The sequence below is a fragment of the Drosophila subpulchrella genome, chromosome 3L, assembly GCF_014743375.2.
Source record: "Drosophila subpulchrella strain 33 F10 #4 breed RU33 chromosome 3L, RU_Dsub_v1.1 Primary Assembly, whole genome shotgun sequence".
In the NCBI taxonomy this organism is placed as follows: domain Eukaryota; kingdom Metazoa; phylum Arthropoda; class Insecta; order Diptera; family Drosophilidae; genus Drosophila; species Drosophila subpulchrella.
This window is the reverse complement of record NC_050612.1, coordinates 14,838,025-14,853,915: the sequence shown is the minus strand read 5'-3', so window position 1 is coordinate 14,853,915 and position 15,891 is coordinate 14,838,025. Positions and strand designations below refer to the sequence as shown.

Below are 15,891 nucleotides of genomic sequence, written 5' to 3'. Positions count from 1 at the left end.
CACTGTCGGGTGCACAGCTGAGCGCGAAATGTGGCGGCAAATCAAACCGAAACCTTCCAAGTCAGTTCAAATTCAACTTTGGCAAGGTGCGCTCGCTTGCGGAAACCGCTTGTTAATTTCTTCATTTCGCCGTCGAGAACTTTTTCGGTTGCTCATTTGCATGCGTTGGGCGTGCGGTGCTTGGCAATAACATTAACATTAACCAACCGATTTCGGATACTGTATATGTGTACGCCCTAGCCTCGATTTTCAAAATTATCCACAATCCACAACTACAAGTTCGCTGTAAACATAGAAAACGTCACCTTTACCGGGTCAAGCTAACGGTACCCGCATCGAAAAAGAAATTCAAACAGGTAGAGCAGCAAAAACAAAAAAAAAAAATAACGACTTCTCGGTTGACAGTTTGTGAAATTATGGGTACTTAGCCCCCCGATTTCAAATGTGCCCGTCGTTTGTCCACCTTGGTGATGGCTCGAACTTCTTAATTCGCCGTGAACGAAGCGTGATGGCCTATAAAATCAATTACGATTGCAATTTTTGCATATCCTGACAGCCAACAAATGTCGGGGGCACCAAAAACCAGCGATTCCATGCCGCGCACATGAGTTTATAACTCAAAAAAAAAAAATAATAATAAAAAAGCTAAAGAAAAAATTCAAAAAAAGCGGTTCTGCCGGTTTGCCCGTGGTCGTGATCTGCAGCGTCTTCCGCTGCTTTCTTTCCTTTGCACGATTTGAACTTGGACACCAAACGCAACAAAAGCTACAACAGCAAAAAAGAGCAACAAAAGCAGGAGTGCACTGGGAGAAATATTCATAAATTAAAATCAGTTAAACAGAATATCTTTTAAAATATTATTTGAGGACAACAACAGTTTAATTTATTTAAAACCCTATATAATAACTCATAAACGTTCTTAAGACGTGTTAGGGTTTTATTTTGAGAGGTTCCCAAAATGGTTCGAGTGATTTAAAATTCTTTTTTAAAATATATGACCAAAGTTAAGATTATTTTTTAGTAATATAATAATCAACTGCTACATTAACCGAGTTTCTCTCAGTGTGCCAGCCACCGCAAATCGAAGAGATCTGGTTTATGGTGATGCTCCTCTAATAAAGCGAGCGTTTAGGCACCTCTATTGCGCCGTCTCTCTCCCTCCTGCGTTCGCTTCCTGGGGCCTCACTCCATATTTATGCCATATCCTCTATAAGCATGAGGATATATCGGGGTTGGGGTCCCACCTGTCTGTCTCCGTCCCGCTCACTCCCCAGGGATAAGTTTGTTTGCCCAGGTTTTATAGCAGGAACAAACAGACAAGACGCACACAAAGCGGGTCAACAGGGCGTATGCGTGTGCGTGAGCGAGCTATGAGTAATCGGTACTCCTCTGATGGTTATTATATAGGGGATATACGTGTCTCCTCCCCTCTCCCATATGTCTGACCAATTGAAATTGTATCAAATTTCAATTTCATTTCCACACTATGCCGGCCCTCCATTAATTTGACCCAGTTTTCAAAACAGTGGCCATAAGCCGCTTAAAAATAACCAACTGCAATGGATCGAAAACGAAACCAAATGATTCGCCAAATCTGTCAGCTGTTTAAATACAAACAAATAACAACAGGCAACTCCGCACTGGGAAAAAACTAGACAAATTATAAACATTTTAGGAGCTCATTTCTAATATTTAAAGGTGATACCTATAAGTCAATTTGTTTCTTTTTCCTCCAAGTGAAAATATATTTTACTCTGAAGACTAAAAATGATATGATATGTGATAGAGTGGAAAAGTAATATATGATCATAAATGACATGACTATTTGGGAACATAAAAGTATTCTTCAAAGATATATTGAAGAAACATCCATGCAAAAGATCTTATTAAACCCCCTTCAATATTTATACGATCCGCTGCTGGTTTCTTATTTTTAGAACACCTTTTTTCCAGTGCACAAAGCATTGTCCTCAATGTCATTGCCTCACACTTGGCACCCAAATTAAACGAGTTGGAAAACCAAGGGATAAAAAATAAGCAACTCACAAAAAAGTGATTATTTTGGTAATGATGTAATGCAAAGTTTTAGCCAACTAACAAGCCAAGCAAACAAAAGAGCCAAAAGAACAAACGAAGAACCGAAGAAGGAAATAAAATTGCACGCCTTTTGGTTCGGGTAATTGCGATATTTACTATCGCCCAGCCTTGTCATGTGGTGATTTTACTTCATGGCCTATAACATAACCGAATCTTGGGAACATAACGATCCGCACCCACTCAAAAAATGTTAAAATCGCTACGTGATGACAAACTTGAACTTTCTCTTATCGGAATCGGCAGCGTTATCTTTTTCCCGGGGTTCAACCAATTTCACTGATATGACTATTGATCGTACACAATGTACATTGTATATATCATACATATAGGGTGCCTTTTCCCCTGGTTCTTTAGCCAGTTGCATTCGTTAATTTCCCTTTAAAGCGCTGATTTGATAAGATACAAGAAACCACAAGCGATTGTCATAAACGTCCATATAACCATCGAAGCACATCGTTTTCCACGAAAGATTGGCACAAGACTTGAATGAGGTCTTGCTGACAATAGGTATGCTCTATTTTGTGAATGGGCAGACAATGTCATATGCAATGGAAGAGAAGTTATGAATGGTTGTTGAGATTTTATATGAAGTAGGGCTACTAAGATCTTGCATACCAAGGCTAACAATGGTTTTGGGAGGTATGAGAAGTATATCTTTCTTTCCGAAATTGTTTAATATTATAATATAATATAATATTTAATATAACATATTATACTTATATAATATAATAATAATTGATCCTACGATCATGTATAAAAGTACTGTTACTGTATTTAAAACTGCAAAGAATTTAGTAATGAGTAATCTTTTCCATTTCCAATCTGTTTATACTTTTTATACTTTTGATCCACCCTCATAAAGCGATAAACCGCCATGTGGCCATATGCCCCACACAAGCGAATGTAGTACAAAATACAAGTATATCAAAAATCCCCACTTGTCATAAAAAACTTCGATCGGCGAGCCCCAAGAACCCCGAGTTCCAGCAGTTCCATTCCATTTCTTTCGATGGAGGAGTGAGTGTCAGCTCGTGTTGGGATCACAATTACATAGCACCTCGGATTTGTTCAGTTTGGGTAAAGTGGGTAAAGTGCCAAGTAAGGGCTTTTCGTGGAAGCCGCAAGTCTTATTCAACGTGAGTACGAGCAAAAAGTCTGTTTTTGAGCAACCGAAAACAAAAGGTAAAAAACGAAACCTCTTTTTGGCAGCAGCACTTTCAGCAGATTTTTATTTTTTTTGCAATTGGCAGTAAATCGCGTTCAAGATCAGCCCCAACTGTTGACGCTTTTTATGGCCGCAATGAGCTAAGAAAAACAGCGGGCTGCGGTGATTGTTTAATACTCAATGGTTACATAGCTATATGGTTATCCGAGCCCCAGCCACTTGGCATGCGTCACAAATACAAATGCCGGCAAGATCTCCTCGAACCGGGCCTCGATACCTCGTCCCCCAAAGCGGATGACTCACGGTTAGTAGGTCCAGAATTTTGTATTTTTGATGCGGTCTTTTGAATCTTAATTTCCAGTCTTTGCGAGTGCGAGAAATGGCGATGACGATCGCCCGAACGAATTCGATCATCGATTCTTTCGGTCAGCGGCCTTTGTTGAGTTCCCTGCGCATTTAATGATCCGTTCATGTAGATGATCTTGCAAAGTTTTGTATCCACTGATCTTGGGTTGATTAAGAACAAACACCTCTTTGCCTTTCTACTTGCCTAAGGTGATTTTCTATTATTATACCTATTCAGTGGAATGATTTCTTTTTATATACCACAGTCTAAACCCGATCCATTTATAAGGTTCGTGGGTTATGTTGAAGAATTAAATGTTATATATCGCAAATTTTTTCATTTTTTTGGTTAGAAATACACAGAGAGAAATATCAAAGAACATTGTTCTTGAATTGAGAACATTCGTTCTTAAAAACCGTTTAAGTACATTTTGGTATCAATGTTCTCAATATTAAGTATACTTTTAAGTATACACTACAGACTGATCTAAAAGTTTATTTGTTGAGATATAAAATGTACATAAGTACCGCCAAATCAACTTGATTCGAGCAAAATAAAAACATTTTCAACTTTAAAATGTCGTTCTATTTTTAAGATCATTTTCAACTCAGATGAAAACGTTAGAATTTTCTCTGTGTGGTACTCAGCACTTCTTTGTTTAACTCCCTGTTTAAAACTAACAACTCTTTAAGCCACATATGTATTACATAAGTTATTCAGTTTTATTTAGGAATTCGTTCACATCACTCTAGGTCCTGGCCATTTGGAGCAGGTGATATAATGGCACAATGTTGGCGTTGTTTCTGCCCTCGAGGAAGTTCGGTTGGCTCAGCAGGGTGGCCCTGCCCTGGAAAACGCCAGGAATGCCGGAGGGTGTAAGACCCTCGGGAACGGACAGTTGGTTATCCACATCGCCGACTCCTCCTGCCGAGGAGCGGAAGAAGGGATAGTAGGGAAAGCCAGGATAGCCGCCGAAGCCGGGATAGCCATAGGCCCCATATCCATAGCCGCCGTAGTAGTTGAAACCATTGTAGTAGGGATTGTAGAAGGGCGGCTGGACTGGCGGAGGAGGTGGCGGTCCTGGTCCCGGAGGCGGTGGTGGCCCCCAAGGACGCTGTGGGTAGATAGGTGGCGGTGGTGGTGGTGGTGCCGGCGACCATGGTGGCGGAGGACCGTAGCCATACTGACGCGGGTGCTGCTGATCCTCTGGTGGATAATAGTAATGGTGTTGTACTGACGGTTTCGGTGTGGTGGACGGGGCGCCCGAGGCCATCACCAGCTTGATGCCGCCCTTACCAATGGTCTTCATCAGGTGCTCTTCGAGCCCGCGTCCACTGCCCAGTGGATCGTCTAGCACCTGTTGCTGCTTATCCGTCCTGGTCTGTCCGGAGATCAGGCTCGTCTGCCCCGGAGCCTTCTCCTGGAAACACAAGGTGCTTCCCAGCAGGGGCAGGAAAACTGAAAGGATGGAGTGTGCCGCCCTTTAAAAGGATCTCTTTCTGGGAAACCGAATATCCATACTTACCCAACGAAATAGCTGTCACTCTTCGATCCATGATCTCTCTCCGAATAACCTGACCTCTCTAGCTGCATTGCCTTTTTATACGCGGTGCATCTGGAATAATCTCACATCTTGCTCTCGGTTTTCTCATTAGAATAAACCCATGCATTGGCCCAAATTTGGGCCGCCTTTCTTTCTCGATCTCGATCACGGATCAATCAAGAACCGTTCTAATAACCGCGCTCATTAGTTTGCATACGATTATGCGGGCTTTGTGGGATCTTTCCTCTTCATGCCCTTCTTCTTTGTAGGTTTTTCAGTTCTTTAATCGATCTGCCAGCCCTGCAGTTTCCCCATCCTAACTCGAAGAGTTCAATATCCCGCGATATTGCTATATGATAAATGACGTAATTTGTATGCATAAAGCTTAGTGCACTGAAGGAAAAAGTGGAGTTCAACTCAAGAGTTCAAAAGATGATATTACATTTTTGAAAGATCTTTAACTTCTTTAAAACCATTTTATATTTACCCACATCATTTTTTTCCGTGTGCGATTAAGAGCTTTAAAGAACTTTTTCGTTTGGGCGGGTCTCATGATATTGGGTTCCGTTATGGGTCGTGTGTCGTAGACATGTTTACGAGTTGTTTGATACCACTAAAAGCCGGAGTTCTGTGTTACATCACAGGTGGAGTATTTCTGGAACGGAGAAACCAGTTCTCCAACTACAGAGCTGAATGGGGATAAAAGAATGCGTAGAACAAGCCGACAAAAACGACTCCCCCAGGAAAAGATAAAAAACTGGGCGAAAGTCAATGACTTTTGATACCCTTTCAAAATAAATATTATCGTTACAAGGTTAGTCGTTCAAGAAGGTAGAGAACTTAATCTATCTGAAAGCCTTATCACAACAATTACATTGTTATTTTGCAATTTAATAAGTACTATTAATTAACTTACTTATATTTATAACGCAACCCATTACTCATTCATATACCTGTTTATATATTTTTATCAATATCCCTTAATAAGTTTATCTAATCATAATGATATCTGACCGTTTGTTCCAACAAATAATCATATGTTTTTGTGTTATCACAAATGCGTGCCGAAATCGGCCCAAACAGTCTATATAAACGCCATATAACGAGTTTCTCTGGGTTAAAGAACCTTATCAATTCCTTAAACAGACGTAGCATAATCTTAGGCGTCTGTTGATTTGATTTAAAGGTGCTAAAATGACTGCAGAATGACTGCAAAAGGCAGTGCCCATTATGTCATGCACTCATATATGGTTCTCATCCAAGTTTACCCATCCACATCAATCCGTCCTACGTGCAATTAAACAATTATGTGACAAACATCGACTGGCAGCGATCTCGGCCTTTGAAAGTGGGACGTGTCTGCCGGTCTCTTCCAGAATTCCTGGGAAGTCTGCCCGTCTTGAAACGTCGGCAAACATTTTGTAATTAGTCAGGCACTCCAGTATTTTCCCCCATCGAATGGAACCCCTTTTCCGAATTGAGCAAGACCAGAGTAAATGTAAAATGGAAATAAACAATAGTGACATCAATTGAAAACGAGTGTGTGTACTTACAATGTTTGCATTCGGCAATGACTTATTATTTAGCGCACTGATAGCTGATAACACAGTGCTAATGTGCGCCTGGAGTGCTTTTCTGAGTCGGGGTTCGCAATTCTGACTCAGAAATAACCCAAAAACGCTAGCCAGTCATCTAGAAAACTTTGAACAATTAAGTTCTAACTTCGGTTTTTTGCGGACTACTTGTATTTCATATATCCTAGTGGGAGTATTTTCCTTGACCTCGAGTTAAAGTGCTAATTTTGGACCCAGATCTATAAATATTTCTTAATGTACATTGAAATTCAATCTTTAGCCTGCGGTCTAATGGAAGACAAAAATTTTCTAGAGTAAGCTTTAGTAAACAAGAAAAAGTGAAAGTGAAATGTTTTGGTATACTTGGGAATTTAAATATTACAGAACACCTAGATTATCTCTCCCGAATAGGGGACAAATCAAATAATGTTTTAGACCCTAAGTATCTCCTTTACTCCTAATCATTTTATGATTCATTTCCTGAAATGAATGATTTACTTCTAAAATATGATATGCATGTTTTTTATTTCTCCAAAACAAGTTGTTTTTTTAAGTTTCGTATCCCAAACAAAAGCTATTTTTAAATGTAGCGAAAACAAAGAAATATTCCATGGAAGTATTACAAGTGTTATCTGAATTGCATTTGGCACAATTTATTTGAAGAAACAAATCTGAAAAATTCTTATATACAAATAGATTTATCTAAACTTCTTGTTTCACGACAGTGATTCATGGCAAATATCTCGAATTATTAAGAAGACGAGAGAGTAGAACTTCAGGATTGACGCATACGACCAAGACTTATCGTGATCTCAGATACTTGGAGCCCCTTAGTACAACATCCACTCCGGAATTCTTTGCTTTCCTGCGTTTCTGTCATGGTATTCTAAATCGGGTCCCGAGTTTATTCGCGAAAGGCACTATCTAATCGGGGACTGATTGGCGGCATTGCCCTCCGCCTCCTCCTCCTCATCGCGGCCACGGGTATATTATCGTTGATAAATGTGCCGACTAAAAAAAACAACAGAAATACAGACGAGGCCAATTGATATGCAGGGTAGAGAAGTATTGATGGTTAAAACGCCTCAACTTCCAGCGGATCGGTTTAGTTTGCCAGCGGAGCCGTCAAAGGGCGGAATATGCGTGACATTTGACATCTTCTCTAGAGGTCCCAGTTCTGAAAGCCCAAGTGTTGTGGAATAATATTAGTCGAAGCACAATAAGGATAATCGAATAACCATGGCCAGGTAGTGAAGAATCTATAAAGAACTTTTGAATAAAGTGACCTTTGTTAACTTAACAAATAGTGATAAAACAAGGAGAGCATAAATAAACTTTAAAGACTCCTTTTTATGATCGCTTATTCCATTTCGGCCAATTGAGACCTCGAAATTTATTGCATAATCGTTTCTTTTATGAATTTACCCGCCGCGTATCAGTAGATCTGGAGCAGTCATCCAATAAAGCCAACTCTAACCTCCTTCCCCCATGAAATATGGCATCGATAAGGTGAATTGCACCTGCCCACCAATATTTATATTCTTCTATAAATACCAAAGACTTGATTGCAATGGAACGCAGATAAAATATTATTGGATATGTCTGATGAAGTCATGGCATTCGGATTTGGGCAAAACCAACTTCATTCATGGCTCACTGTCATTTGGCCGCTCAAGTTTTCATTTCCGCAGAGTAGTTATAAATTATTATTCCCATACACTCTATAAACTTTACGTAAATCTTATCTATGGGTATTCGGCTTTCTATGGGCTTTTCTATAGTGGTTTCAAGAGGTTTCTCCTAATCAAGGCGGTTAAACATGGCAACCCTTTCTGGTGGACAATAAGATTAGTTACGTGATAGATAAGGCTTTGAAAGAGGGTTTTTCTTAGAATGTTAAAAAATCTGAAAAGGTTGTTAAAAAAAATCCTGAAATGTTTTCCAGAGAATCTTTAAAGTTCACTTTTTTTCTTATAATTTTTCAGAAATCTTTTTTAAGATTAAGGCTATCTGTACGAAAATTTAAAGCATAGACAGTATCATAATCGAAATACTTAAGGTCTCTCTCTTTTCGATTTGGGCGCCAGAAGTACACTTGTCAATATCAAGTTTACTTTATTCTGTTTTGCTCTTGAAATATCAACTTACCCTGTGATAATTCAATTGATTTTGACCTTTTTGATTGATCCTCTTCTCATCTTAGCAATTTTTTATTTTTGGTTACTTTATTGTTTCAGCTATACTTCTCAACTCAAAATGGAGACGGGTTTGCACGAAAGAGATCGTGCTGGAGTGCAGGACTTTGTGCTTTTGGAAAACTACCAGGACGAAGGTGCCTTCATTGAGAACTTGAAAAAGCGTTTCCAGGAGAACCTGATTTATGTGAGTACAAAGTTCGACATTTAAGTAAACCTCTATAATAATATATTAATCCCTATTTTTTTCAGACCTACATTGGCCAGGTGCTAGTCTCCGTGAATCCCTACAAGCAGCTGCCCATTTATACGGCTGACCATGTCAAGGCGTACAGGAACAAGCACTTCTACGAGATGCCCCCACACATGTGAGTCCAAAGACCTTACCAGGGAACCTTTAAGTAATCCTTGATCCCCTCCAGCTTCGCGGTGACCGACAATGCCTTCCGCTCGCTGATCGAGGAGAACCGTGGCCAGTGTGTTCTGATCTCCGGCGAGAGTGGTTCAGGCAAGACTGAGGCTTCCAAGAAGGTGCTGCAGTTCATAGCCGCCTGCTCCGGCAACCAGACGACTGTCGAGGGTGTAAAGGATCGTCTGCTGAAGAGTAATCCTGTCCTGGAAGCTTTCGGAAATGCCAAGACGAACAGGAACGACAACTCCTCCCGCTTTGGCAAGTACATGGACATCCAATTCGACTTCAAGGGAGCTCCCATCGGAGGTAACATCCTCAACTATCTGCTGGAGAAGTCGCGAGTGGTGGCCCAAATGGGTGGCGAGCGCAACTTCCACATCTTCTATCAACTGCTGGCCGGCGCCGATGAGGATCTTCTGCAGGAACTGCGTCTGGAGCGGGCTCTGGACAAATATAGCTACCTGACAGATGGGGTAAGTCTCTGGATCTCTACTATCTCTATCTACTATCTCTACTATCGACAACCAATATAACCAAAGTTTATATTTTTCTGAAGAATTCACGTTTGATTTATTATTGATCCATGGGATCATAATTGCCTAACTAGTCTTTAATATAACAACTATTCTAGTAAATAAAAAGTAAACCACTTATATTTTTCGATCAATAGTACCGATGTCTAAAATGCTTTAGTCTCTGGAAGACATTTAGAACCAACGACCTAATCCCTGAATTCCGATTCCCAGCTCAATGGCAGTGTGACGAGCATCGACGATGCGGATAGCTTCAAGCAGGTGCAGCAGGCCTTGAGTGTGATCGACTTCAGCCAGGAGGAGCAGCGCGAGATCTTCGGAATTGTGGCGAGTATCCTGCACCTGGGCAACGTCGCTTTCAACGAGGTGGAGGGCAATGCCAAGGTGAACAGCAGGGATCTGGTGGTCACCGCCGCTCGCTTGCTGGGCGTGAATGCCAGCGAACTGGAGGCCGCTTTGACGCACCGCACCATCGATGCTCGTGGGGATGTGGTCACTTCGCCACTCAACCACGAGCTGGCCATCTATGCCAGGGATGCCCTGGCTAAGGCTGTCTACGATCGCTTGTTCTCCTGGTTGGTTCAGCGTCTGAACATCTCGCTCCAGGCGAAAGAGACGCGTGGAGCCAGGAACAATGTGATGGGCATCCTGGATATTTACGGGTTCGAGATCTTCCAAAAGAACAGCTTCGAGCAGTTCTGCATCAATTTCTGCAACGAGAAGCTGCAGCAGTTGTTCATCGAGCTGACCCTGAAATCGGAGCAGGATGAGTACAGGAGGGAGGGCATCGAATGGATACCCGTGGAGTACTTCGACAACAAGGTGATCTGCAATCTGATCGAGGAGAAGCACAAGGGCATCATCTCTATATTGGATGAGGAGTGCCTGCGACCGGGAGAACCCACGGATAAGACGTTCCTGGAGAAGCTCACCCAGAAACTGGCGCAGCATCATCACTACGTTTGCCATGAGAAGGCTCCGGCGCACATCAAGAAGATCATGCTGCGGGATGAGTTCCGTCTGGTCCACTATGCCGGCGAGGTCACCTACAGCGTCAATGGCTTCCTGGACAAGAACAACGATCTGCTGTTCAGGGATCTCAAGGAGACACTCAGCAAGGCGGGCAATGGCATTGTGAGGAGCTGCTTCCCGGAGAAGGAGCTCCGCAGCCTCAAGCGTCCCGAGACGGCCATCACCCAGTTCCGCGCTTCGCTGAACAACCTCATGGACATCCTGATGTGCAAGGAGCCCAGTTACATTCGCTGCATCAAGCCAAATGACCTGCAGACTGCCACCGTCTTTAACGATGAGTTGGTCCTCCACCAGGTCAAGTACCTGGGTCTGATGGAGAACCTGAGGGTGAGGCGAGCTGGTTTCGCCTACCGTCGCACCTATGACCTCTTCCTGGAGCGCTACAAGTCGCTGAGCAAGTCCACGTGGCCCAATTACAAGGGACCCGGCGGCCCTAAGGCGGGAGTCCAGCAGCTGGTCAAGGATCTGGGTTGGGACGAGGAGAAGTACCGGGTGGGCGAGACGAAGCTGTTCATCCGCTGGCCCAGGACCCTGTTCGATACGGAGGATGCCTACCAGGAGAAGAAGCACCAGATAGCCGCGATCATTCAGGCCCACTGGAAGGGTTTGGTGCAGAGGAGGAAGTACCTTAAGCTGCGTGCCCAGGTGATCATCCTGCAGAGCTATTGCAGGAGGAAGTTGGCCCAGCAGGCGGCCAAGAAGCGCCGTGAGGCGGCCGACAAGATCAGGGCCTTCATCAAGGGCTTCATCACGAGGAACGATGCTCCAAATGGCTTCAACGAGGAGTTCATCGCCAATGCCAAGCGAATGTGGCTGCTCCGGCTGGCCAAGGAGCTGCCCACCAAGGTGCTGGACAAGAGCTGGCCCCATGCCCCGGGACACTGTGTGGAGGCCTCTGGCATCCTGCACCGCCTGCATCGCCTCCATCTGGCCAGGATCTACCGCCTGAAACTGACGGCCCAGCAGAAGAGGCAGTTTGAGTTGAAGGTTCTCGCGGAGAAGGTCTTCAAGGACAAGAAGAACAACTATCCCAGTAGTGTGTCTAGCTGGTTCCAGGAGGATCGCATCCCCAAGGAGCACATCCAGCGGGTCAACGACTTTGTGGCCAGCACCTTTGGCAGCGAGCAGCTGAAGTACCAGTCCTTCTGCACCAAGTTCGATAGACATGGCTACAAGTCCCGCGATCGCTTTATCCTGCTGAGCAACAAGGCCGTCTACGTTCTGGACGGAAAGACCTACAAGCAGAAGCACCGCCTGCCGCTGGAGAAGATCGACTTCACGCTGACGAACCACAACGACGACCTGATGGTCATCCGGATACCGCTCGAGCTGAAGAAGGACAAGGGCGACCTGATCCTGATCATCCCCCACCTCATCGAGTTCAGCACCTATATCATCGATACCGTGGGAACAGCCTCCATTGTCTCCATTGTGGACAGAGATTCGTGAGTACTTGAATGGGGCTGTCTTCTGGGGTTCCCTCTAATCACTTGGGTTTTTCTCGATTCCAGGGTGCAACACAATGTGGTCAAGGGCAAGGGCGGCGTCATCGACATCCAAACGGGCGCTGAGCCGGGTGTGGTTCGTGATAAGGGCCATCTAGTTATCGTAAGTAACGTCATTCGTTAATGGGCCTGCAGCTCCGGCTCCAGCTGCCCCAGAGAAAACACTCCTTATCGGGCTGACCTCATTTCTTAATTATTTCCCTTGCAGATTGGAACGCAATAAGGAATTTACTATGACTTTCAACGGAAAAGTGGCTTTAAAACGACTTTTGTTTTGTTATATTCGTGTAATTTATATAGTGTACCTATGTATTTTTGTTACTGCAGCGCCAGCGAGTTGTGTAATTTGGATTTTATATGGATAATGTTCCGACTAAATGTATATTGTTTATAAAAAAAATACCTATAAATATATGAAAGTTTGTATATGAATTGTTGGTTTCTTATCATTTTCATTTGGATTGCCATTAGTCACGTGTTTTTTTTTCAATGTGCAAACGTGGCTATTTTTCCTTATCTCTTTGCTTGTGAGATTTTAAATGAACCGCCTATTCGATTGGTAAAATGGTAAGCAATCGATAATACTGTTTCGATATGTAAATGGTGCTGCCAGATCTTAGGTTAGGATTTAACGGTATTTTGGAATATACATTTCTAAAACTAAATGTAGTGTAGGAGTATGAAAAATAAGTAAAGTAAAATAATTTAAATTATCAACTTAGAATTAATCGGCCTATGATAATGAATAGGAGTTAGTTACTTTAAATTGGATCCAAATATTTTTGGTATTTTTGAAGGTACTTGTCAAAAAGATTGTCGCTCAAGTCTGGTCACACTCACTTGCCGTCTTTCACTTGCTCCAGAACTTTTACATAATCTTGAAAACTCAGTGTAAATATTGCTCAATTTCCGTGCCTGCATTCCGGGCAGCGTGCAGAAAGACGCGATATTAATCCGGGTGCATTTCCGTTGCAGGAGAACCGAGATGTCGTTCACACAGATCGCGCGCAGCTGCAGTCGACTGGCGGCGACTTTGGCCCCCCGAAGGATCGCCTCCGGCGCCCTCGTCCAGTCACAGGCCTCCAGGATGATGCACAGGATTGCCGTGCCCTCGATGACCAGCCAGCTGAGCCAAGTAAGCGGTCGTTCGGTGGGGAAACCTCCTTTCGGAGGAGCGCACCGCCCAGCCCAGTTAGATACCTAACCTCATTGGTTCGGCGATTTACGGGTTCCAAAACGTAACATCCAGGTGTTTGTAGCTCCAAAACGACAGTAGAACCTCGACATGTGGTAATCGAACCATCCAAATTGATTGCATCACATTGTTTTGCATAAAACATGATTGTTTCTATCGTCTATCGCGCACACACACACCGTCAACACCGGTGATTGCCTTTGTGTGTGTGGTTGATAGTACTACAGTGGAAACTGGCTAAAAGTAAACGCGGAAAGTCCAGCAAACTTACTGCTTTTAGAATTCCAATAACACGAACATTTTCGTCTTGTTTAAGGATGTAATAATAATTTCATTTGAAAGCCAGCAACACAATCGAATAATGACTGTAGTACATATAGACCTCTTTAGTACCAACTTATAATATCAAGTACCCATTATCTTGAAGAAAGCAAGACAGAATAAGTTAGGACAGTCAGGTTTTTAAATTGTAAAAATGATTTAGGCCTTCAATATTACTTCAGTTTGTAGTTAAAGGCAACTCAAGATTAAAGCCCCATCATACTGATTAGCCCTAGTCTCACCCCACAAGTCATTAAACATTACAATTCGCAGAAGTTCGCTGTGCGCAGCTACTCGGCCAAGAGCACCATCGAGGACATCAAGTTCCGCGTGCTGAAGGTGGTCTCCGCCTACGACAAAGTCACCGCCGACAAGGTAAACTAAACCACTTCGTGGCGCCACTAACCCGGTTTCTGTGTTTCGTTCCTTTCTTCTCGGGCTGGCCAAAAAACCAAAAACCCAGGAGTGCAGTGGTCGCTGGCAAACGCAATCGGTGCGCAGATACTCGGCGAAACCGCCGCTCTCGCTGAAGCTGATCAATGAGCGCGTCTTGCTTGTGCTCAAGCTCTACGACAAGATCGATCCCAGCAAGGTAAACGCCACACATTGCCTTTGCCAGTGCAATGGTCGCCTCAGAACTCAGAACTGAACAAAGCTCATTGCGCCATTGTGCCATTGAATATCCAAATGCTAATCGCTCGCAATTACAGCTCAACGTTGAGTCGCACTTCATCAACGACCTGGGACTGGACTCCTTGGACCACGTGGAGGTCATCATGGCCATGGAGGACGAGTTCGGTTTCGAGATCCCCGACTCCGATGCCGAGAAGCTGCTTAAACCTGCCGACATTATTAAGTACGTCGCCGACAAGGAGGATGTGTACGAGTAAATTGTAATTGTAATGCTAACCAAACGGATTACACTTAAATTTAAATAGAAAACAAGTCAAATACAATTTGAACAACTGAATAAACCAAACGTTAAATTAACTTTTTGCGTTGGAAATGGTGTACATTTTGGCAGTTTTAAAATGGCAAAGGATGTTGATTGTTCAAATTTTGTACATATATGATAAAGTACCTGTTAGTAAACAAAGAAACTAAAAAAAAGAAATATTCATTAGTTATTTTGGAATACAAACTTTCGAATTTCACAATTTAAGAACTAACCGTTGTTTCAAGTTTAATTTTAGATAGAACTTCGATTTATTTGGTATATTCTTTTGAAGCAACAGTATTGTTTCCCTGAAAGCCACGGTCACTCTGTTCTTCTGGCAAAAAAAAAAGAAACAATTTCGAAATGTCTGACGCTGTGGATAAAATGTTGGCGGGAATGGGTAAATATTAACTAATTATAAGATAAAACTAGTAACCAAGATGGCTTATTACTGCGTTATATTAGCCGCCAATCGGCAGACCATGAACCGTCAGTTGGCCAAGATCGATGAGATAATGGAGCGGTCGAACAACACTTTGCTCCACATCGAGTCCAACAGCAAGGCTCTTAGTCAGAATGTGGCTCCTACGGAGTCCCAAAAGGTCTATAACCTTCGCCCGGAGGCCGAGATGGCCCTGTCCAAGATCCTGGAGAACTTTAAGCTCCTGATGCGGAGCACCGACCAGCGAGAGGAGGCCTTCAGCGACCTGGACGGATGTCTGGCCTACAGGCACCGAGTGGAGCACCTGGGCAGCTCCGTGCGCAAGCTGGTGGCTCTGTACGACACCGTCGGCCAGATGAGGAGCTCCCAGGAGGTGCAAGATGCCAGCGAGGACTCCCCCTAACTCGTCCAAATGTGCTTAGATGGGATAAGACATTTTGGAGGACCCTTTTTCTTATCTAGGTGCATCTAATTGTATATTTAAGCTATATATAATTGCCATTGTAATCATAAATTGTTTAATTTGGAAGCACACTGTGTTGGGATGTTATGGCTGAAAGCAGCAAATAAACACGTATGTACATATAAAAGGCT

General features: G+C 43.2%; 4 protein-coding genes across 11 annotated transcripts; 3 read left to right on the top strand and 1 right to left on the bottom strand.

Moving 5' to 3' along the window:
- The first annotated feature begins 103 nt into the window (after window positions 1-103).
- On the top strand, window positions 104-12,834 carry LOC119553919 (unconventional myosin IC). 5 transcript variants are annotated; one of them, XM_037864602.1, is made up of 8 exons: window positions 3,111-3,279; window positions 3,348-3,566; window positions 8,963-9,107; window positions 9,173-9,288; window positions 9,343-9,805; window positions 10,079-12,342; window positions 12,409-12,505; window positions 12,611-12,834. In XM_037864602.1, exons 2-8 carry the CDS (start codon window positions 3,487-3,489, stop codon window positions 12,623-12,625), a joined length of 3,180 nt encoding a protein of 1,059 aa, XP_037720530.1. In that variant the 5' UTR covers window positions 3,111-3,279; window positions 3,348-3,486; the 3' UTR covers window positions 12,626-12,834. The 5 variants fall into 5 exon arrangements, with proteins under 5 accessions (XP_037720533.1, XP_037720534.1, XP_037720530.1 ...); XM_037864605.1 differs by lacking the exons at window positions 3,111-3,279; window positions 3,348-3,566 and adding an exon at window positions 104-356; XM_037864606.1 differs by lacking the exon at window positions 3,348-3,566 and having other exon boundaries at window positions 3,107-3,233.
- Window positions 4,267-5,179, bottom strand: LOC119553921 (cyclin-K). Of its 2 annotated transcripts, XM_037864608.1 has the most exons (3): window positions 5,134-5,164; window positions 4,905-5,066; window positions 4,267-4,814 (listed from the first exon to the last, which is right to left on the bottom strand). In XM_037864608.1, exons 1-3 carry the CDS (start codon window positions 5,162-5,164, stop codon window positions 4,357-4,359), a joined length of 651 nt encoding a protein of 216 aa, XP_037720536.1. In that variant the 3' UTR covers window positions 4,267-4,356. The 2 variants fall into 2 exon arrangements, with proteins under 2 accessions (XP_037720536.1, XP_037720537.1); XM_037864609.1 differs by having other exon boundaries at window positions 4,267-5,066; window positions 5,134-5,179.
- A 381-nt stretch (window positions 12,835-13,215) lies between the features above and the next one.
- Window positions 13,216-14,908, top strand: LOC119553848 (acyl carrier protein, mitochondrial). Of its 3 annotated transcripts, XM_037864494.1 has the most exons (5): window positions 13,216-13,293; window positions 13,378-13,537; window positions 14,192-14,278; window positions 14,382-14,510; window positions 14,629-14,908. In XM_037864494.1, exons 2-5 carry the CDS (start codon window positions 13,388-13,390, stop codon window positions 14,806-14,808), a joined length of 546 nt encoding a protein of 181 aa, XP_037720422.1. In that variant the 5' UTR covers window positions 13,216-13,293; window positions 13,378-13,387; the 3' UTR covers window positions 14,809-14,908. The 3 variants fall into 3 exon arrangements, with proteins under 3 accessions (XP_037720422.1, XP_037720421.1, XP_037720420.1); XM_037864493.1 differs by lacking the exon at window positions 14,382-14,510 and having other exon boundaries at window positions 14,192-14,293; XM_037864492.1 differs by lacking the exon at window positions 14,192-14,278 and having other exon boundaries at window positions 14,629-14,904.
- A 123-nt stretch (window positions 14,909-15,031) lies between these two features.
- Window positions 15,032-15,887, top strand: LOC119553850 (augmin complex subunit msd1). The gene is made up of 2 exons (XM_037864495.1): window positions 15,032-15,255; window positions 15,321-15,887. Exons 1-2 carry the CDS (start codon window positions 15,219-15,221, stop codon window positions 15,698-15,700), a joined length of 417 nt encoding a protein of 138 aa, XP_037720423.1. The 5' UTR covers window positions 15,032-15,218; the 3' UTR covers window positions 15,701-15,887.
- Window positions 15,888-15,891: the final 4 nt, after the last annotated feature.